This window comes from Lynx canadensis, chromosome B3 (assembly GCF_007474595.2).
Source record: "Lynx canadensis isolate LIC74 chromosome B3, mLynCan4.pri.v2, whole genome shotgun sequence".
Taxonomy (NCBI): Eukaryota; Metazoa; Chordata; class Mammalia; order Carnivora; family Felidae; genus Lynx; species Lynx canadensis.
Window position 1 is genome coordinate 30709010 of NC_044308.2, and position 15035 is coordinate 30724044.

Consider the following 15035-nt stretch of genomic DNA (forward strand, 5'->3'; position numbering starts at 1 on the left):
TTATATATACTTTATTTAATAATATACATCATGGGGGGCCTGGGTGGCACAGTCAGTTAAGCGTCCAACTCTTGATTTCAGCTCAGGTCATGATCTCACCATTCATGGGTTTGGGCCCCACATCAGGCTCTGCACTGACAAAGCAAGCCTACTTAGAATTCTCTTTCTCTCTCTCTCTGTCCCTACCCAACTCACAGGCTCTCTCTGTCTCAGAATAAATAAACTTAAAAAACAAAACAGAACAACAACAAAAATGTATATATGTCATATATGATACATAATATTATAGATAAAATAATTTGCTTTCAAATAGCTGTCTGGACAGCATTTACTAATATATATTTTTTCTACTCATTTGAGATAATACCTTTAAATTACACTATATGGTACTCACTGTCCCATTTCTGGATACTCTATTCCCTTGATCTAGTCATCTAGACTAACATATGCACTGTTTTATTTATTTTAATCTTATAATAATAAAGTTTAATATCTCATAAGACAAGATTCCTGTCACAATCTTTTATTTCTAAAAGTTGTTTTGACTGTTTTTTGCATTTTTATTCTTTTTACATGACTTTTGTATTCTTTATTTAAATTTATTGATATATAACATGCATATTGAAAGCAAACTTTATTTTATAACTAGTTCTTCTTTATTTTCTTGTATTTTATTGTATTGTGTTTGTATTTTATTTATTTATTTATTTTAAGTAAACTCTACACCCAGCACAGGGCTGGGACATACTACAACCCTGAGATCAAGAGTCACATGCTTGGGGGCGCATGGATGGCTTAGTTGGCGGGGTGTGCAATTCTTGGTCTTGGGTTGTGAGTTTGTGTCCCATGTTGGATGTAGAGATTACTTTAAAAAAAATAAAATCTTTCTTTTTTTTTTTTTTTTTTTAAGTTTATTTATCTTTGAGAGACAGACAGCATGTGTGTGAGTGGAGGAGGGGCAGAGAGAGGGAGAGAGAGAAAATCCCAAGCAGACTGTATGCTGCCAGCCCAGAGCCTAATGCAGGTCTCGATCTCTTGAATCTCGAGGTTATGACCTGAGCCAAAGTCCAACGTGCAACTGACTGAGCCACCCAGGTGCCCCAGAAATAAAATCTTAAAAAAAAAAAACGGGCCGCTGAGGTGGCTCTGTCAACCGACTCTTGATTTGGGCTCAGGTCATGGGTTTGAACCCCACATGAGGTTCCATACTGCTGACAGCGTGGAGCCTGCTTGGGATTCTCTCTTCGTCTCCTTCTCCTCCCCCCTCTCCCCCCCCCCCCCCCCCGTTGCTTGTGCACAGGCGCTATCTCTTTCAGAATAAATAAATAAACTTAAAAAAAAAAAAAAAGTCGCATGCTTTACTGACTGAGCCAGCCAGGCACTCCTAGCCCTTTATTATAAAAGCAATTAAAAAGCAATTCAGGGAAAAGTCTCTGACACCCTTCATCATACACCCAGTGCCATTTCCCAGAGGGTAGCCACTTTTTCCAAATTTTAAATCTGATGAGAAATTTTTTTAAAAAATCATCACCTTTTGGTTAGATGAATTTTAGAGTCATTCAGTCACATTTGAGGGAAATGAAACATTCTCAGATTTTATTTGGATATAATGAATTAACAAATTACTTCAGGGGGAATTGACATCTTTATAATGTTATTATCTCCCATCCAAGAATGCTCTACTTTTTTTTAAGTCTTTTGTTATGTCTTTCAATAACGTTTTAAAATTATTTTATTTATCTTACATGTGTCTTACGTAGTTTATTCCTAGGCTAAAAGATATATATACATACATATAAAAACATACAGCACACACCAAGGATAAATCATCTTGTTTGTAAGACCAATGACTTTCAGGGAGAAAAAGGGAGAGAGGTAGTGTGTGTGTGTGTGTGTGTGTGTGTGTGTGCGCATAAGTGTTACTATAAATCACATGTTTTTACCGTTATACTTTTATGCTGATTATTATTTATAGGGTGGCTAATTTTTTTCACATTTACCTTTTATAGTTAAAATACTATCATAATCAGAAAAAATTTTCATTGTAGACAAATTTGGACAACTCAGACTAATATACATTAAGAAGAAATACTGCCTTTGATACTATGCAGAAATAAACACTGTTGACATTTTGGTGTAGGACACTTTCTTCTAGATGTTTTTCAATATGGTCTTAATTATGTTCATACAATTTCAAGATACAGTGAGCTCCAACAACTTTATTTTATGAACACTTGTAATTGCTGAATGATAGTCTATCCTGTATTTACAATAATTTACTTAACTATTTCTATGTTGTTGGATATTTTTTCCCGTTTGTTATAATAAACAGTTTTCTCAGCAAACACTTTTTTATATTCATATCTTGCATATAAAATAGTTTGTGGATTTCTAGGAGTAGGCCTACCGGATCCAAGGATGTAAACATTTTAGGGACACCTGCTTGACTCAGTCGGTAAAGCATGCAACTCTTGATCCCTGGGTCATTAGTTCGAGCCCCACACTGCACATGGAGATTACTTTTCTTTTAAGTTTATTCATTTATTTTGAGGGAGAGAGAGAGCATGAGTGGTGGGGGCAGAGAAAGAGAATCACAAGCAGGCTCCGAATTGTCACTGCAGAGCCTGATGCAGGGCTCAAACCCATAGACTACAACGTCATGACCTGAGGGGAAATCAAGAATCAGACACCAAACCAGCTGAGCCATCCAGGTGCCCCTAGAGATTACTTTAAAAAAAAAGAGGATATAAACATTTTAAATAAGGTTGTAAAAAATAAAAGTAATGCTAAGTATTATAGAAAATAACAACTCATAATCTCACTTATCAGAGAGAAACTCTATTGAGCTTTTGATATAATTCTTTATAATCTTTTTTCTTTGTGAAATATATGGGTAATTTTTTAAACAAAATTAAGATTGTAGCTGATTCTGTTTAGTTTAATTAGGATTATATTGTGGGCATTTTCCAAAGTTGTAAAAAAATCTTTGAAATCTTCATTTTAAAGGTCATGTAATAATCTTATTATAATACCATTTTTATTAGCCCCTACCCATTTTCAGACATATATATTCTTTCCAGTTTTTTTTTTTTAATTTTTTTTTTTCAACGTTTTTATTTATTTTTGGGACAGACAGAGACAGAGCATGAACGGGGGAGGGGCAGAGAGAGAGGGAGACACAGAATCGGAAACAGGCTCCAGGCTCCGAGCCATCAGCCCAGAGCCTGACGCGGGGCTCGAACTCACAGACCGTGAGATCGTGACCTGGCTGAAGTCGGACGCTTAACCGACTGCGCCACCCAGGCGCCCCTATTCTTTCCAGTTTTAAATGCTATTTTTAACTATCAAAAATAAAGGTGCAGTAAACATTTTTGTTCATAAATCTTTGTGTTTCTGGTTATTACCTTAGGATAGAGTTACTTGATCAGAGGATATGCACATTTTTAAGGATATGTAATGCCAGAGGACTTCTAGAAGATGTAACTATTTACTGTCCCATCAACAGTATATGTGGATGCCATAAAGTCATTAAAATGGAACAGGCCTGAGTGTGTAGTTCTTTGCTCTGAAGAAACAAATATAATGGCTTCTGCTTTTTATTTATAATTTTGTGGAAATATAGGTATTTCTCCAGACTGGTTTTTGATCTGGCAGTTTAAAGGGACCTTGGCTTTTTGGGCCCTGAAATAAGTTGTTGTATCTTTGAGGGAAGAGATGAAAGGTAGTTTCTCAGACTTCAGTGAAGAAGCCCATGGAGCATTTTGTTCTAGATGTTATATATTCTCTATTGGGAATGTTCATGGACCACCCGCACCCGCCCCCCAAATCAGTGGAAGAATAGCCAGAGAGTGACATGTCAAATTGAGAATCAATTTTTTGAAAAAGAATAGGGAGAAAGTTGTAGAAGATATTTAGCTACAATTCCCTTTTTTTGTTTTTTGTTTTTTTATTCCTTGGGAGTAATTTCTTCCAGTAATGCCAATATTACCTGGTATCCCTGCCCGTGAGAAGGCCTGGGATATTAAACCAAAGGAAACCAAGAGTTGTGGATTAGGAATGAATACTTTTTTATTCTTATGCTTTATGCAGATCAGGTGTCTCCTTGCCTTTATATCTCATTTGTCCACTAGATTATATTTATTGATTGAATAAATGAATACAAAAATAGATGAAGAGATGGCTTAAAAAATGATTTATAAACACACAGATGTCAGAATAAAAGGTTATGAGAGATGTTTCTTTCATGTTCTGTTTATTCATGATTTAATTTTTCTTAAAGTTTTAATAGGCAGAACTTAAGGATGCACACATATATGCTGACAAAAGTCAGTATATTTTTGATCCATAAAGCTTATGTTAATAAGAACATAACTTTTTTTCAGAGAGAGAGAGAGAGAGAGAGAGGGTGCAAGTGAATGAGGGGAAGAGAGAGACAGAATCCCATGAGGGGCAGGGAGAGAGAAAGAGAGAGAGAGAGAGAGAGAAGCGTGCTCAAGCTCACCCGATGTGGGACTAAGATGTGGGACTAACTGTAAGATCATGACCTGAGCCAAAGTCAGGTGCTTAATGACTGAGGCACCCAGGCACCCAGAACATAACATAACTTTTAAAGGTAAACCAGCTTTTAATTTTTTTATTAAGTTTTTAATTTTAATTCTAGTATGGTTAACATATAGTGTTATATTAGTGTCAGGTGTATAATTTGAAAATTTTTAACCACCTCTGTAGTTACTGAAATGAAACGCAAATTAGGCTGTAGACTCCCCCTGCTGGGTAAGGATGGGGACAAGAGCAGAAAACCTATACTTTGTGTTCGAACGGTCACAGGTTCCAGTGTGCTTTAACTAATATCTTTAAATTTTCATATGTGTTCTCCATAGGGAGCATTTCCTGCTCGTTTGAAGAAAGTGCTAATTGTGGGAGCACCAATATGGTTCCGAGTGCCCTATTCCATCATCAGCCTCCTCCTGAAGGACAAAGTCCGGGAGAGGGTAAGGCAAGCTTTATTTTATTTGGAGGTGGATAGATACATTCCCATCTCCACTGTTGAAACCTGCCAATTAATTTTTTACCTTCAGTAAAATTCTCCTGGTTTGTCTCCTAAAGTGCTTTCTGCTTCTCTTAACGTATCCACTTATATTCTCTGCTTTATTCTTTTTTTTTAAATTTTTTTTTTAATGTTTATTTATTTTTGAGAGACAGGGAGAGACAGAGCATGAGCAGGGGAGGGGCAGAGAGAGAGGGAGACACAGAATCCGAAGCAGGCTCCAAGCTCTGAGCTGTCAGCACAGAGCCCAACGTGGGGCTCAAACTCACAGACCATGAGTTCACGACCTGAGCCGAAGTCAGATGCTTAACCAACTGAGCCACCCAGGTGCCCCTCTCTGCTTTATTCTTTACTCAGCTCAGTACAGGCTCCCTCTCCCACTGTATTCCAAGTTTCTTGAAGTTAGGAGCTACACATAGTTGTTTGGCACTCTCTCTCCATAGCAACTTGCATAAAGATAGCACTGAAGGAGTGTGTCCCATGGATAACTTAAGGATAGCTCCCCCTTCCAAAATTTAGCCTAGTGCTGTACATGCATATTTAACAATCTCTAATGGAATTGCATTAGTTGAACTGGTGTTTGAATTTGTTCAACTGGAAATACTAATCCGTCCCTTTGACCACCAGGGTGGTAGAGGAGAATCTCTCACTATCTCTCTCTACTTCCATTCCTGGCATTTTCTCTGAAAACAGCTTGTTGTTTCCTAACTTCAAAAGTGTTTTCTAAATTTATCTTTAATTATTATCCCCTGAATGTTCCAGGACTGAAAGATTATGGTTTTATTCATTCATTCATTTCTCACCCCAGAAAGAAAGGGCATTGACATAATAAGAGTTATGTCATAATATAGTGTGAAATATTATTAGAGATTTTTGTAATATAGAATTATGAGGTTATAGGGGCGCCTGGGTGGCTCAATCGGTTAAGCGGCTGACTTCGGCTCAGGTCATGATCTCACGGTCCGTGAGTTTGAGCCCCACATCGGGCTCTGTGCTGACAGCTTGGAGCCTGGAGCCTGTTTCGGATTCTGTGTCTCCCTCTCCCCCATTCATGCTCTGTCTCAAAAATAAATAAACGTTAAAAAAAAAATTTTTTTTTAAAGAATTGTGAGGTTATATTAGTGATAACAATGCAGACCTTTATAGCTGAGGAGACTTGTGTTGGAGGGGAAAACTGAAGACGTTTGGCTCTGTGGAAGTACTTGGAGACCTAGTGACTGGGAATAGGAGAGATCTTTTCCAAGGTAACTCTTTGAGAGTCCTCTTTAGGCAAGTTCTTGCACTTGTTTATGTAAGTATAAATGTGCGTATAAACTCAAAATACATGAGCACCTTTACAGTCCAGGCTCTGGGCCCTGGGAATTAAAAATTGAGTGAGACTTTCCTTATCTTTGAGGAGTTCATGGTCCTGATAGGGAACACAGAGGCAGAAGTGCAGAAAACTGTGGCTCTGCAGGAAGGAGCCCAGAGGAGAATATTGTCTCTGGCAGTCAGGGAGGGCGTCACAGAAGAGGTGAGCTTTATAAACTGCTCCTTGAAGAGGCTGAGGAGGAAAAGAGGACATTCCAAGAAGAGGCAATAGTAAGAGAGACAAGCATTCCCATTCAACACAGATTTCACGGAGAACCAACTAGGCTAATTTGGTCCAGTAAGGCTGTGTCTAAGCAGAGAGCAGACTTCGGATTACTTTTCGTGCAGTTTTCCTGGGCTACCCTGTCTCTGGGTGGCTGGTCTTGTGTTATATTCATAGAAAGCTATCTTTGAGAACATCCACACTGAGCTGTGAGTAAAGTACCAGGCTTAGAGTTGGTTACCTTAGTATGGGGTTGACCAAAAAAATCACTACCTGTGCGTTCTTAGTAGTCAAAAAGGCAAATACCTGCATGAGATGGCACTGGGAAGCCTTGTTAATAGTATAAAGGCTTTGTTCACAGTACCATCCTTTCAAGATTTATAAAAGGACCCCTAATTCCAGGAATGAATTTGATATACATTCCTGGAAGTCAGACATTTGGGAAAAAGACTTCAATCCCAGGCAGATGAAATGCAGTCTACTTCTTTCACAAGTATACCATGTATTTCAAGCAAATCTCATCCCCTTCTTCAAATCTAATATAAACACATTTATTCTTTATCTTCGATTTATCTATGTTTTTCCCCCCCTATGTACTCACATGGTTCTTTTTGGCCTTCCAGATTCAGATATTAAAGACATCTGAGGTCACCCAGCACCTGCCCAGGGAGTGCCTTCCAGAAAACCTGGGTGGATACGTCAAAGTTGACCTTGCCACTTGGAATTTCCAATTCCTACCCCAGATGAACGGCCACCCAGATCCCTTCGATGAGATCATCCTGTTCTCCCTCCCTCCTGCCTTAGACTGGGACTCGGTACATGTTCCGGGTCCCCACGCCATGACCATCCAAGAGCTGATGGACTATGTTAGCACCAGACAAAAGCGGGGGATATATGAGGAGTATGAAGACATCCGCCGTGAGAACCCTGTTGGCACTTTCCACTGTTCTATGTAAGTAGGAAAGGTTTGGGACAACAATCGGTTACTAACATGCTTCTGGTGTCTGTTGGCAACAGCTCCTTCCACACCTCATTTCCTTAACAGAGGCCCTTCCACATTACGAAGCATCACTCTCACTTAGATGATGATTTTCTTATCCAGAAAGACGCCTCTCCTGCTTTGGTGCTTGTTGCCAGTATCCTATATGTTGAAATTTCTGGAGGTCTTCAGTACTGACAGGGGAGCCATGTAATAATGGACACATTTTAAAATATTTTTCTGAAATGCAAGTGTTTTTAGGAAAAAACAACAATGTTGGCTCAAAAATGTAGGCTATTTGGGCAGTTTCTCCCTAGAGCATTTGTAGTATAACATTACTTTCTTAAAACACACACACACACACACACACACACACACACACACACACAAAACAAACCAAAAAAACAGCCACTTTGCTTTCTGAAGACGGTACTGGAACATTTAAAATCATTCACAGTAACAGAAAAGAATTAACTCTTAGGCATTTAGCCTTGTGGGATTTTCCTTCTATCCAAATTCTACTGCAGAACTACCTGGCTAGTTTATAACTGGTTCATAATTACTCAGTAAGTATTGTTGGCCATAGGGCATAGATCATTTCTCTTTACTGCTGCTCTCATTTATGTTACACTTTTTTCATTGGCTGCAGCAGAAATTTCTGTCTCTCCAAGTGAGGCTCTGTTGAAAACCAGGGAATCTGTCCCGGGCTCAAGTTCCAGCATAGCCAGAAGTCCCCTCTGTGATTTATACACGTTATTTCCCTTCCCTGCACCCTGGTTTTCCTCTGTGTAATATGTGATCTTAGTCTCTGATGTCTACTTACTTGTGTAGCTTAAATGTTTTCGGAGTCCATGATTCTGTGAATACCTCTTTCCCCTTATAATTCCTGTCCAGCTTAGTGTGCTATAAAGAAGATTCAGGGAGAGAGCCTTTTAGCAAAAGGAAAGAGGGAAAAGAATGAGTTAGGAAACTGATAAGAGGAGTAAGAAAGAAGAAACAATTGAGAAATCAGTCAATAAACAGAGCAAGAATGCAAAGGGAAGTAAGAAAAAAACAAGAAAGCAGAGCAATTTTCAAGCGCAGGGTATTCTTTTCTCCCACACAGCTGTTTGTTTCTTACCAACTTAGAATCTTTATGTATGCATCCAATCTTTCTCCCAACTAGTTTTTCCCTGTAGTTTTTAAAAAAAAAAATTTTTTAACATTTATTTTTTGTTGAGAGACAGAGAGAGATAGAGCCATGAGTGGGGACAGCACAGAGAGAGAGGGAGAGACACAGAATCTGAAGTACGCTCCAGGCTCTGAGCTGTCAGCACAGAGCCCGATGTGGGACTCGAACCCACAAACCACGAGATGATGACCTGAGCTGTAGTCGCCACTTAACCAACTGAGCCACCCAGACACCTCCCCAACCCTCCTTGTAACAGTTTTGAATCAAGGAAGTACTGGGCAGAGAGGAGTACTGGGCTGCTCCAAGAGCATGCATTCTTGTCCTGGGGATTCCTAACCTTATTCTGGGTACTTCTGCTGTGAGGTCCTTGAGATGTCATTTCTACTGTGGTCCTCCTCCACCCAGTAGAAAAAGGAAGTTTAGATTGTTCTCTTGGCATCACCCAAACCAGCCATCATGTTGTCATCAGAGAACACTTCCCAGTCCTACGGAAGGACTTCCTAATCTTCACTCTTTATTGAATGAATGAGCCCCCCATTTCAGGAGCCAGAACCCAGAATCCCCATTAGCTCCAGGTCTATGTCTTTTACCAAGTTCCAATAAAGCTGCTTATACAGAACAAACTATGTCTCCCTTGGAATTCTAGATTATGAAGTAGATATCAGAGTACTCGTTGTCCAGAATGCCATAGACCAAGAGACTTTCTTTCTTTCTTTTCTTCTCCCCTACACCATTTTTTCAAAAGATGTTCTTTAAAAAATTTTAGGGGCACCTGGGTGGCTCAGTCAGTTGAGTGTCTGGCTTCGGCTCAGGTCATGATCGCATGGTCCCTGAGTTTGAGCCCTGCATCTGGCTCTGTGCTGACTGCTAAGAACCTAGAGCCTGCTTCATATTCTGTCTCCCTCTCTCTCTGCCCCTCCCTCACTTGGTCTCTCTCTCTTCTGTCTCTCTCAAAAATAAATAAACATTAAAAAAATTTATCATTTTATTATAATTGTAGATTCATATAAAGTTGTAAAAATAACAGAGATATTACATGCACCCTTTCCACAGTTTTCCCTTGATAATATCTTCTAAAAGTATAGTATAATATCACAATAGGATATTGATATTATACACCAGTCTACTCAGATTTCCCAGTTTTAGTGTGTGTGTGTGTGTGTGTGTGTGTGTGTGTGTGTGTATTTAGTTCTATGCAATCTTTAGCCCACACATTGGTTTGTGTATCCATCACTACAGTCAAGATACAGAAGAATACATCACCACATACCTTGGTCCCACCCTTCCCCATCCCTAACCCCTGCAACAACTCATGTGGTTTCCATTACTAAGATTTTGTCATCTCAAAAATATTATCATATAAATGGAATCATACTGGGGCGCCTGGGTGGCTAAGTTGGTTAAGCATCCGACTTCAGGTTAGGTCATAATCTCACAGTTCGTGAGTTCAAGCCCTGCATCAGGGTCCGTGCTGACAGCTTAGAGCCTGGAGCCTGTTTCAGACTCTTTCCCTCTCTCTCTCTCTATCTCTCTCTCTCTCTCTCTGCCCTTCCCCCATTCACACTCAGTCTCTCTCTCTCAAAAATAAGTAAACATTAAAAAAATAAATGGAGGGGCGCCTGGGTGGCTCAGTCGGTTAAGCATCCGACTTCGGCTCAGGTCATGATCTCGCGGTCCGTGAGTTCAAGCCCCGCATCGGGCTCTGTGCTGACAGCTCAGAGCCTGGAGCCTGTTTCAAATTCTGTGTCTCCCTCTCTCTCTGACCCTCCCCCATTCATGTTGTCTCTCCCTGTCTCAAAAATAAATAAACGTTAAAAAACAAATTAAAAAAAAAATAAATGGAATCCTACTATATGGAACCTTTTAGGATCGGCTTTTTCCTCTCAGTGTAATTCCTTGGAGATTCACCCAAGTTGTTATTACATGTCTCAATAGTTCATTCCTTGTTATTGCTAGGTAGTGTTTCATGGTATGAATGGTTTGTTTAACCGTTCACCTGTTAAAGGACACCTAGGTTGTTTAGAGTTTCTGGCTATTACAGGTAAAACTACTATGAACGTTTATGTCTAGGTTTTGTGTGAACATAAGCTTGCATTTCTCTGGGATAAATATCCATGAGTGTGATGGCTAGGTCACTTGGTAATTGGATGTTTAGTTTTATGAGAAACTACCCAGATGTTTTCCAGAGTGGTCATACCATTCTGCATATGCCCCAGCAATGTATGAATGATCCATTTTTTTTTGCATCCTCCCCAGCATTTGATGTTGCCACTATTTTTTATCTTAGTTGTCCTGATAGGTGTGTAATGAGATCCCATTGTGGGTATAATTTACATTTCTCTAATAGTTAATGATATTGAACATCTTTTCATGTGCTTGTTTACCATCTGTATATCTTCTTTGTAAAAATGTGCCTTTTGCCCACTTTCTGTTTGGACTTTTTAAAAAAGTGTTGAGATTTGAGAATTTTTAAAAACATTTTCTAGAGATAGGTTCTTTGTTGGATACTGGCTTATGAATATTTTCTTCTAGTCTGTAGCTGGTCTTTTCATCCTCTTAACAGGGTCCCTTGTGAAGCAAAAGGTTTTATTTTGGTCAAGTCCTTTAATCAGTTTTTCCTTTTATGGATCACACTCTTGATGTCAAATCTAAGAACATCTAACCTTAGATTCCAAAGATTTTCTCTTTTTTTTACATAAAAGTTTTATAGTGTTATGTTTTGCATTTATTTAATTCTGTGATCCATTTTGAATTAATTTTTGTATAAAGTATAAGGTTTAGGTTGATGTTGATTTTTGTATGTGTGCGTGTATGTGTGTGTATGCGCGTGTATGTGTGTTTGTGCATGCACGTATAAGCCTGTGGCTATCCAGTTGTTCCAGCACCATTTGCTGAAAAATCCTTCCTCCATTGAATTGTCCTTGGAATTTTGTAAAATATCAGCTGGGCTTATTTGTGTGGGAAGAGGGAATTTTTTTAAATATGGAAAAGTACAGAGTATAACATGATAAACAACTATCTTCCTATCACCAGAATTGATACTGACAATTTTTAATATTTTGCCATATTTGCTCCATCCTTTTTTTGTTATATAAAAGAAGGAATTCGTTTTATAAAAGTTATATATAACTTTTATATATATATATATATATATATATATATATATATATAGCTGTTATATATAACTGTTGTATAAAAGAAAGAATTTACAAAATTCATTTACAAAATGATGGGGCGCCTGGGTGGCGCAGTCGGTTAAGCATCCGACTTCAGCCAGGTCACGATCTCGCGGTCCATGAGTGAGTTCGAGCCCCGCGTCAGGCTCTGGGCTGATGGCTCAGAGCCTGGAGCCTGTTTCCGATTCTGTGTCTCCCTCTCTCTCTGCCCTTCCCCCGTTCATGCTCTGTCTCTCTCTGTCCCCAAAAAAATAAATAAACGTTGAAAAAAAAATAATTAAAAAAAAATAATTCATTTACAAAATGAAAATAGTGAATAGTACCAAATATAAAATAGTACCAAAGGAATGACGAGGGGTGCCTGGGTGGCTCAGTTGGTTAAGCATCTGACTTCGGCTCAGGTTATGATCTCACGGTTGGTGGGTTCGAGCCCCGAGTCAGGCTTTGTGCTGAGCCTGGAGCCTGGAGCCTGCTTCAGATTCTGTGTCTCCTTCTCTCTGTCCCTCTCCCACTCACGCTCTGTCTCTGTCAAAAATAAACATTAAAAAATTTTTAAGGAAAAGAAAAGAAATGATGAAATTAATGTCTGTCTCCAGCCTTACCCTCAGTTCTACTAGGTGTCCATTTTCTTTTTTTTTTTTTTTTTTTTTTTTTTTTAATTTTATTTAGAGTGAGCACGAGGGGGTAGGGGCAGAGAGAGAGGGAGAGAGAGAATATTAAGCTAGTATTCTGTAAGCTAAGCATGGAGCCCAATGGGGGCCTGATCCCAGGACCCTGAGATCATGACCTGAGCTGAAATCAAGAGTTGGACGCTTAACCGACTGAGCCACACACGCCCTTAGGTGTCCATTTTCAACTCTTATAGTTGTTTCTTCTGGTATTTCTTCTATGATTGTAAATAAAGTCCTTATAATGCTCTTTATTGATTTTTGTGGTTGGTATGCTTTGGCTCTTACACTCTTTCTCCAATTCCCTTTTGACTGTTTTTCCAATATAATTATGTCACAATTTTTTATTAAATCAGTAGTTACTGTTCACATTATTATGACTATGAAATTTTTTCTACTGCAGAACTAAATGGGCTTCTAGGAAATCAAATATATTAAATTTTATTAATTCAATTTTTTTGTTTCTTTTGGAGTTAATTACCTAATTTTTAAATTTGTTTTTAGTTTTCCATGTTCGTAGCTTTATTTTTTCCCCTATGCTTCATTAAATTTATTTTATACTGTTCTTAGTATTTTCCAAGTGGTCAAATATATCACATGATGAATTGATTGTTTATTTTCCCCTGGAGTCCTCACTTGCAGAATTTTTAGGTTTTTTTTTTTTTTTTTTTTTTTTTTTGCTCTAGTCTCAGCTGAGGTTGGTGTTGTCTGGACTTGCTCCTCAGCTTTTTCCTGATTTCCCTCCTCACTTTCCTTTATTGGTTCTTGGTTAATCGGTCCCCCATCTTCTTTCTTCACTTAAATTTTGGTAGAGCATCGAATTCCAGGTTGGAAATAATAACAGAATTTTTTTTCTATTTTTTTTTATTAATATGAAGTTTATTATCAAATTGGTTTCCATATAACACCCAGTGCTCATCCAAACAGGTGCCCTCCTCAATGCCCATCACCCACTTTCCCCTCCCTCCCACTCCCCATCAACCCTCAGTTTATTCTCAGTTTTTAAGAGTCTCTTATGGTTTGGCTCCCTCCCTTTCCACCTTTTTTTCTTTTTTCCTTACTCTCCCCCATGGTCTTCTGTTAAGTTTCTCAGGATCCACAGAAGAGTGAAAACATATGGTCTGTGTCTTTCTCTGTATGACTTATTTCACTTAGCATAACACTCTCCAGTTCCATCCACGTTGTTACAAAAGGCCATATTTCATTCTTTCTCATTGCCAAGTAGTATTCCATTGTGTATATAAACCACAATTTCTTTATCCATTCATCAGTTGATGGACATTTAGGCTCTTTCCATAATTCGGCTATTGTTGAAAGTGCTGCTATAAACATTGGGGTACATGTGCCCCTATGCATCAGCACTCCTGTATCCCTTGGGTAAATTCCTACCAGTGCTATTGCTTGGTCATAAGGTAGGTGTATTTTTAATTTTTTGAGGAACCTCCACACTGTTTTCCAGAGCAGCTGCACCAGTTTGCATTCCCACCAACAGTGCAAGAGGGTTCCTGTTTCTCCACATCCTCGCCAACATCTATAGTCTCCTGATTTGTTCATTTTAGCCACTCTGACTGGCGTGAGGTGGTATTTCAGTGTGGTTTTGATTTGTCTTTCCCTGATGAGGAGTGACGTTGAACATCTTTTCATGTGCCTGTTGGCCATCTGGATGTCGTCTTTAGAGAAGTGTCTATTCATGTTTTCTGCCCATTTCTTCACTGGATTATTTGTTTTTCGGGTGTGGAGTTTGGTGAGTTCTTTATAGATTTTGGATACTAGCCCTTTGTCTGATATGTCATTTGCAAATATCTTTTCCCATTACGCTGGTTGCCTTTTAGTTTTGTTGATTGTTTTCTTTGCAGTGCAGAAGCTTTTTATCTTCATGAGGTCCCCATAGTTCATATTTGCTTTTAATTCCCTTGCCTTTGGAGATGTGTCAAGTAAGAAATTGTGTGGCTGAGGTCAGAGAGGTTTTTTTCCTGCTTTCTCCTCTAGGATTTTGATGGTTTCCTGTCTCACATTCAGGTCCTTTATCCATTTTGAGTTTATTTTTGTGAATGGTGTAAGAAAGTGGTCTAGTTTCCTTCTTCTGCATGTTGCTGTCCAGTTATCCCAGCACCATTTGTTAAAGAGACTGTCTTTTCCATTGGATATTCTTTCCTGCTTTGTCAGATTAGTTGGCCATACTTTTTGGGTCCAATTCTGGAGTCTCTATTCCATTGGTCTATGCGTCTGTTTTTGTGCCAATACCATGCTGTCTTGATGATTACAGATTTGTAGTAGAGGCTAAAGTCTGGGATTGTGATGCCTCCCGCTTTGGTTTTCTTCTTCAATATTACTTTGGCTATTCGGGGTCTTTTGTGGTTCCATACAAATTTTAGGATTGCTTGTTCTAGCTTCGAGAAGAATGCTGGTGCAATTTTGATT

The 15035-nt window shown here is 38.8% G+C and overlaps 1 protein-coding gene across 3 annotated transcripts in view; it reads left to right on the forward strand.

The window, feature by feature from the left end:
• Positions 1-15035, forward strand: part of PTPN9 (protein tyrosine phosphatase non-receptor type 9) — an 81550-nt gene that overhangs the window by 47723 nt on the left and 18792 nt on the right. For all 3 annotated transcript variants that reach the window (XM_030317657.1, XM_030317653.1, XM_030317655.1), the window contains 2 exons: positions 4881-4991; positions 7244-7572. In XM_030317657.1, coding sequence (XP_030173517.1) covers positions 4881-4991; positions 7244-7572 — 440 coding nt within the window. The remainder of the gene's footprint in view (positions 1-4880; positions 4992-7243; positions 7573-15035) is intronic.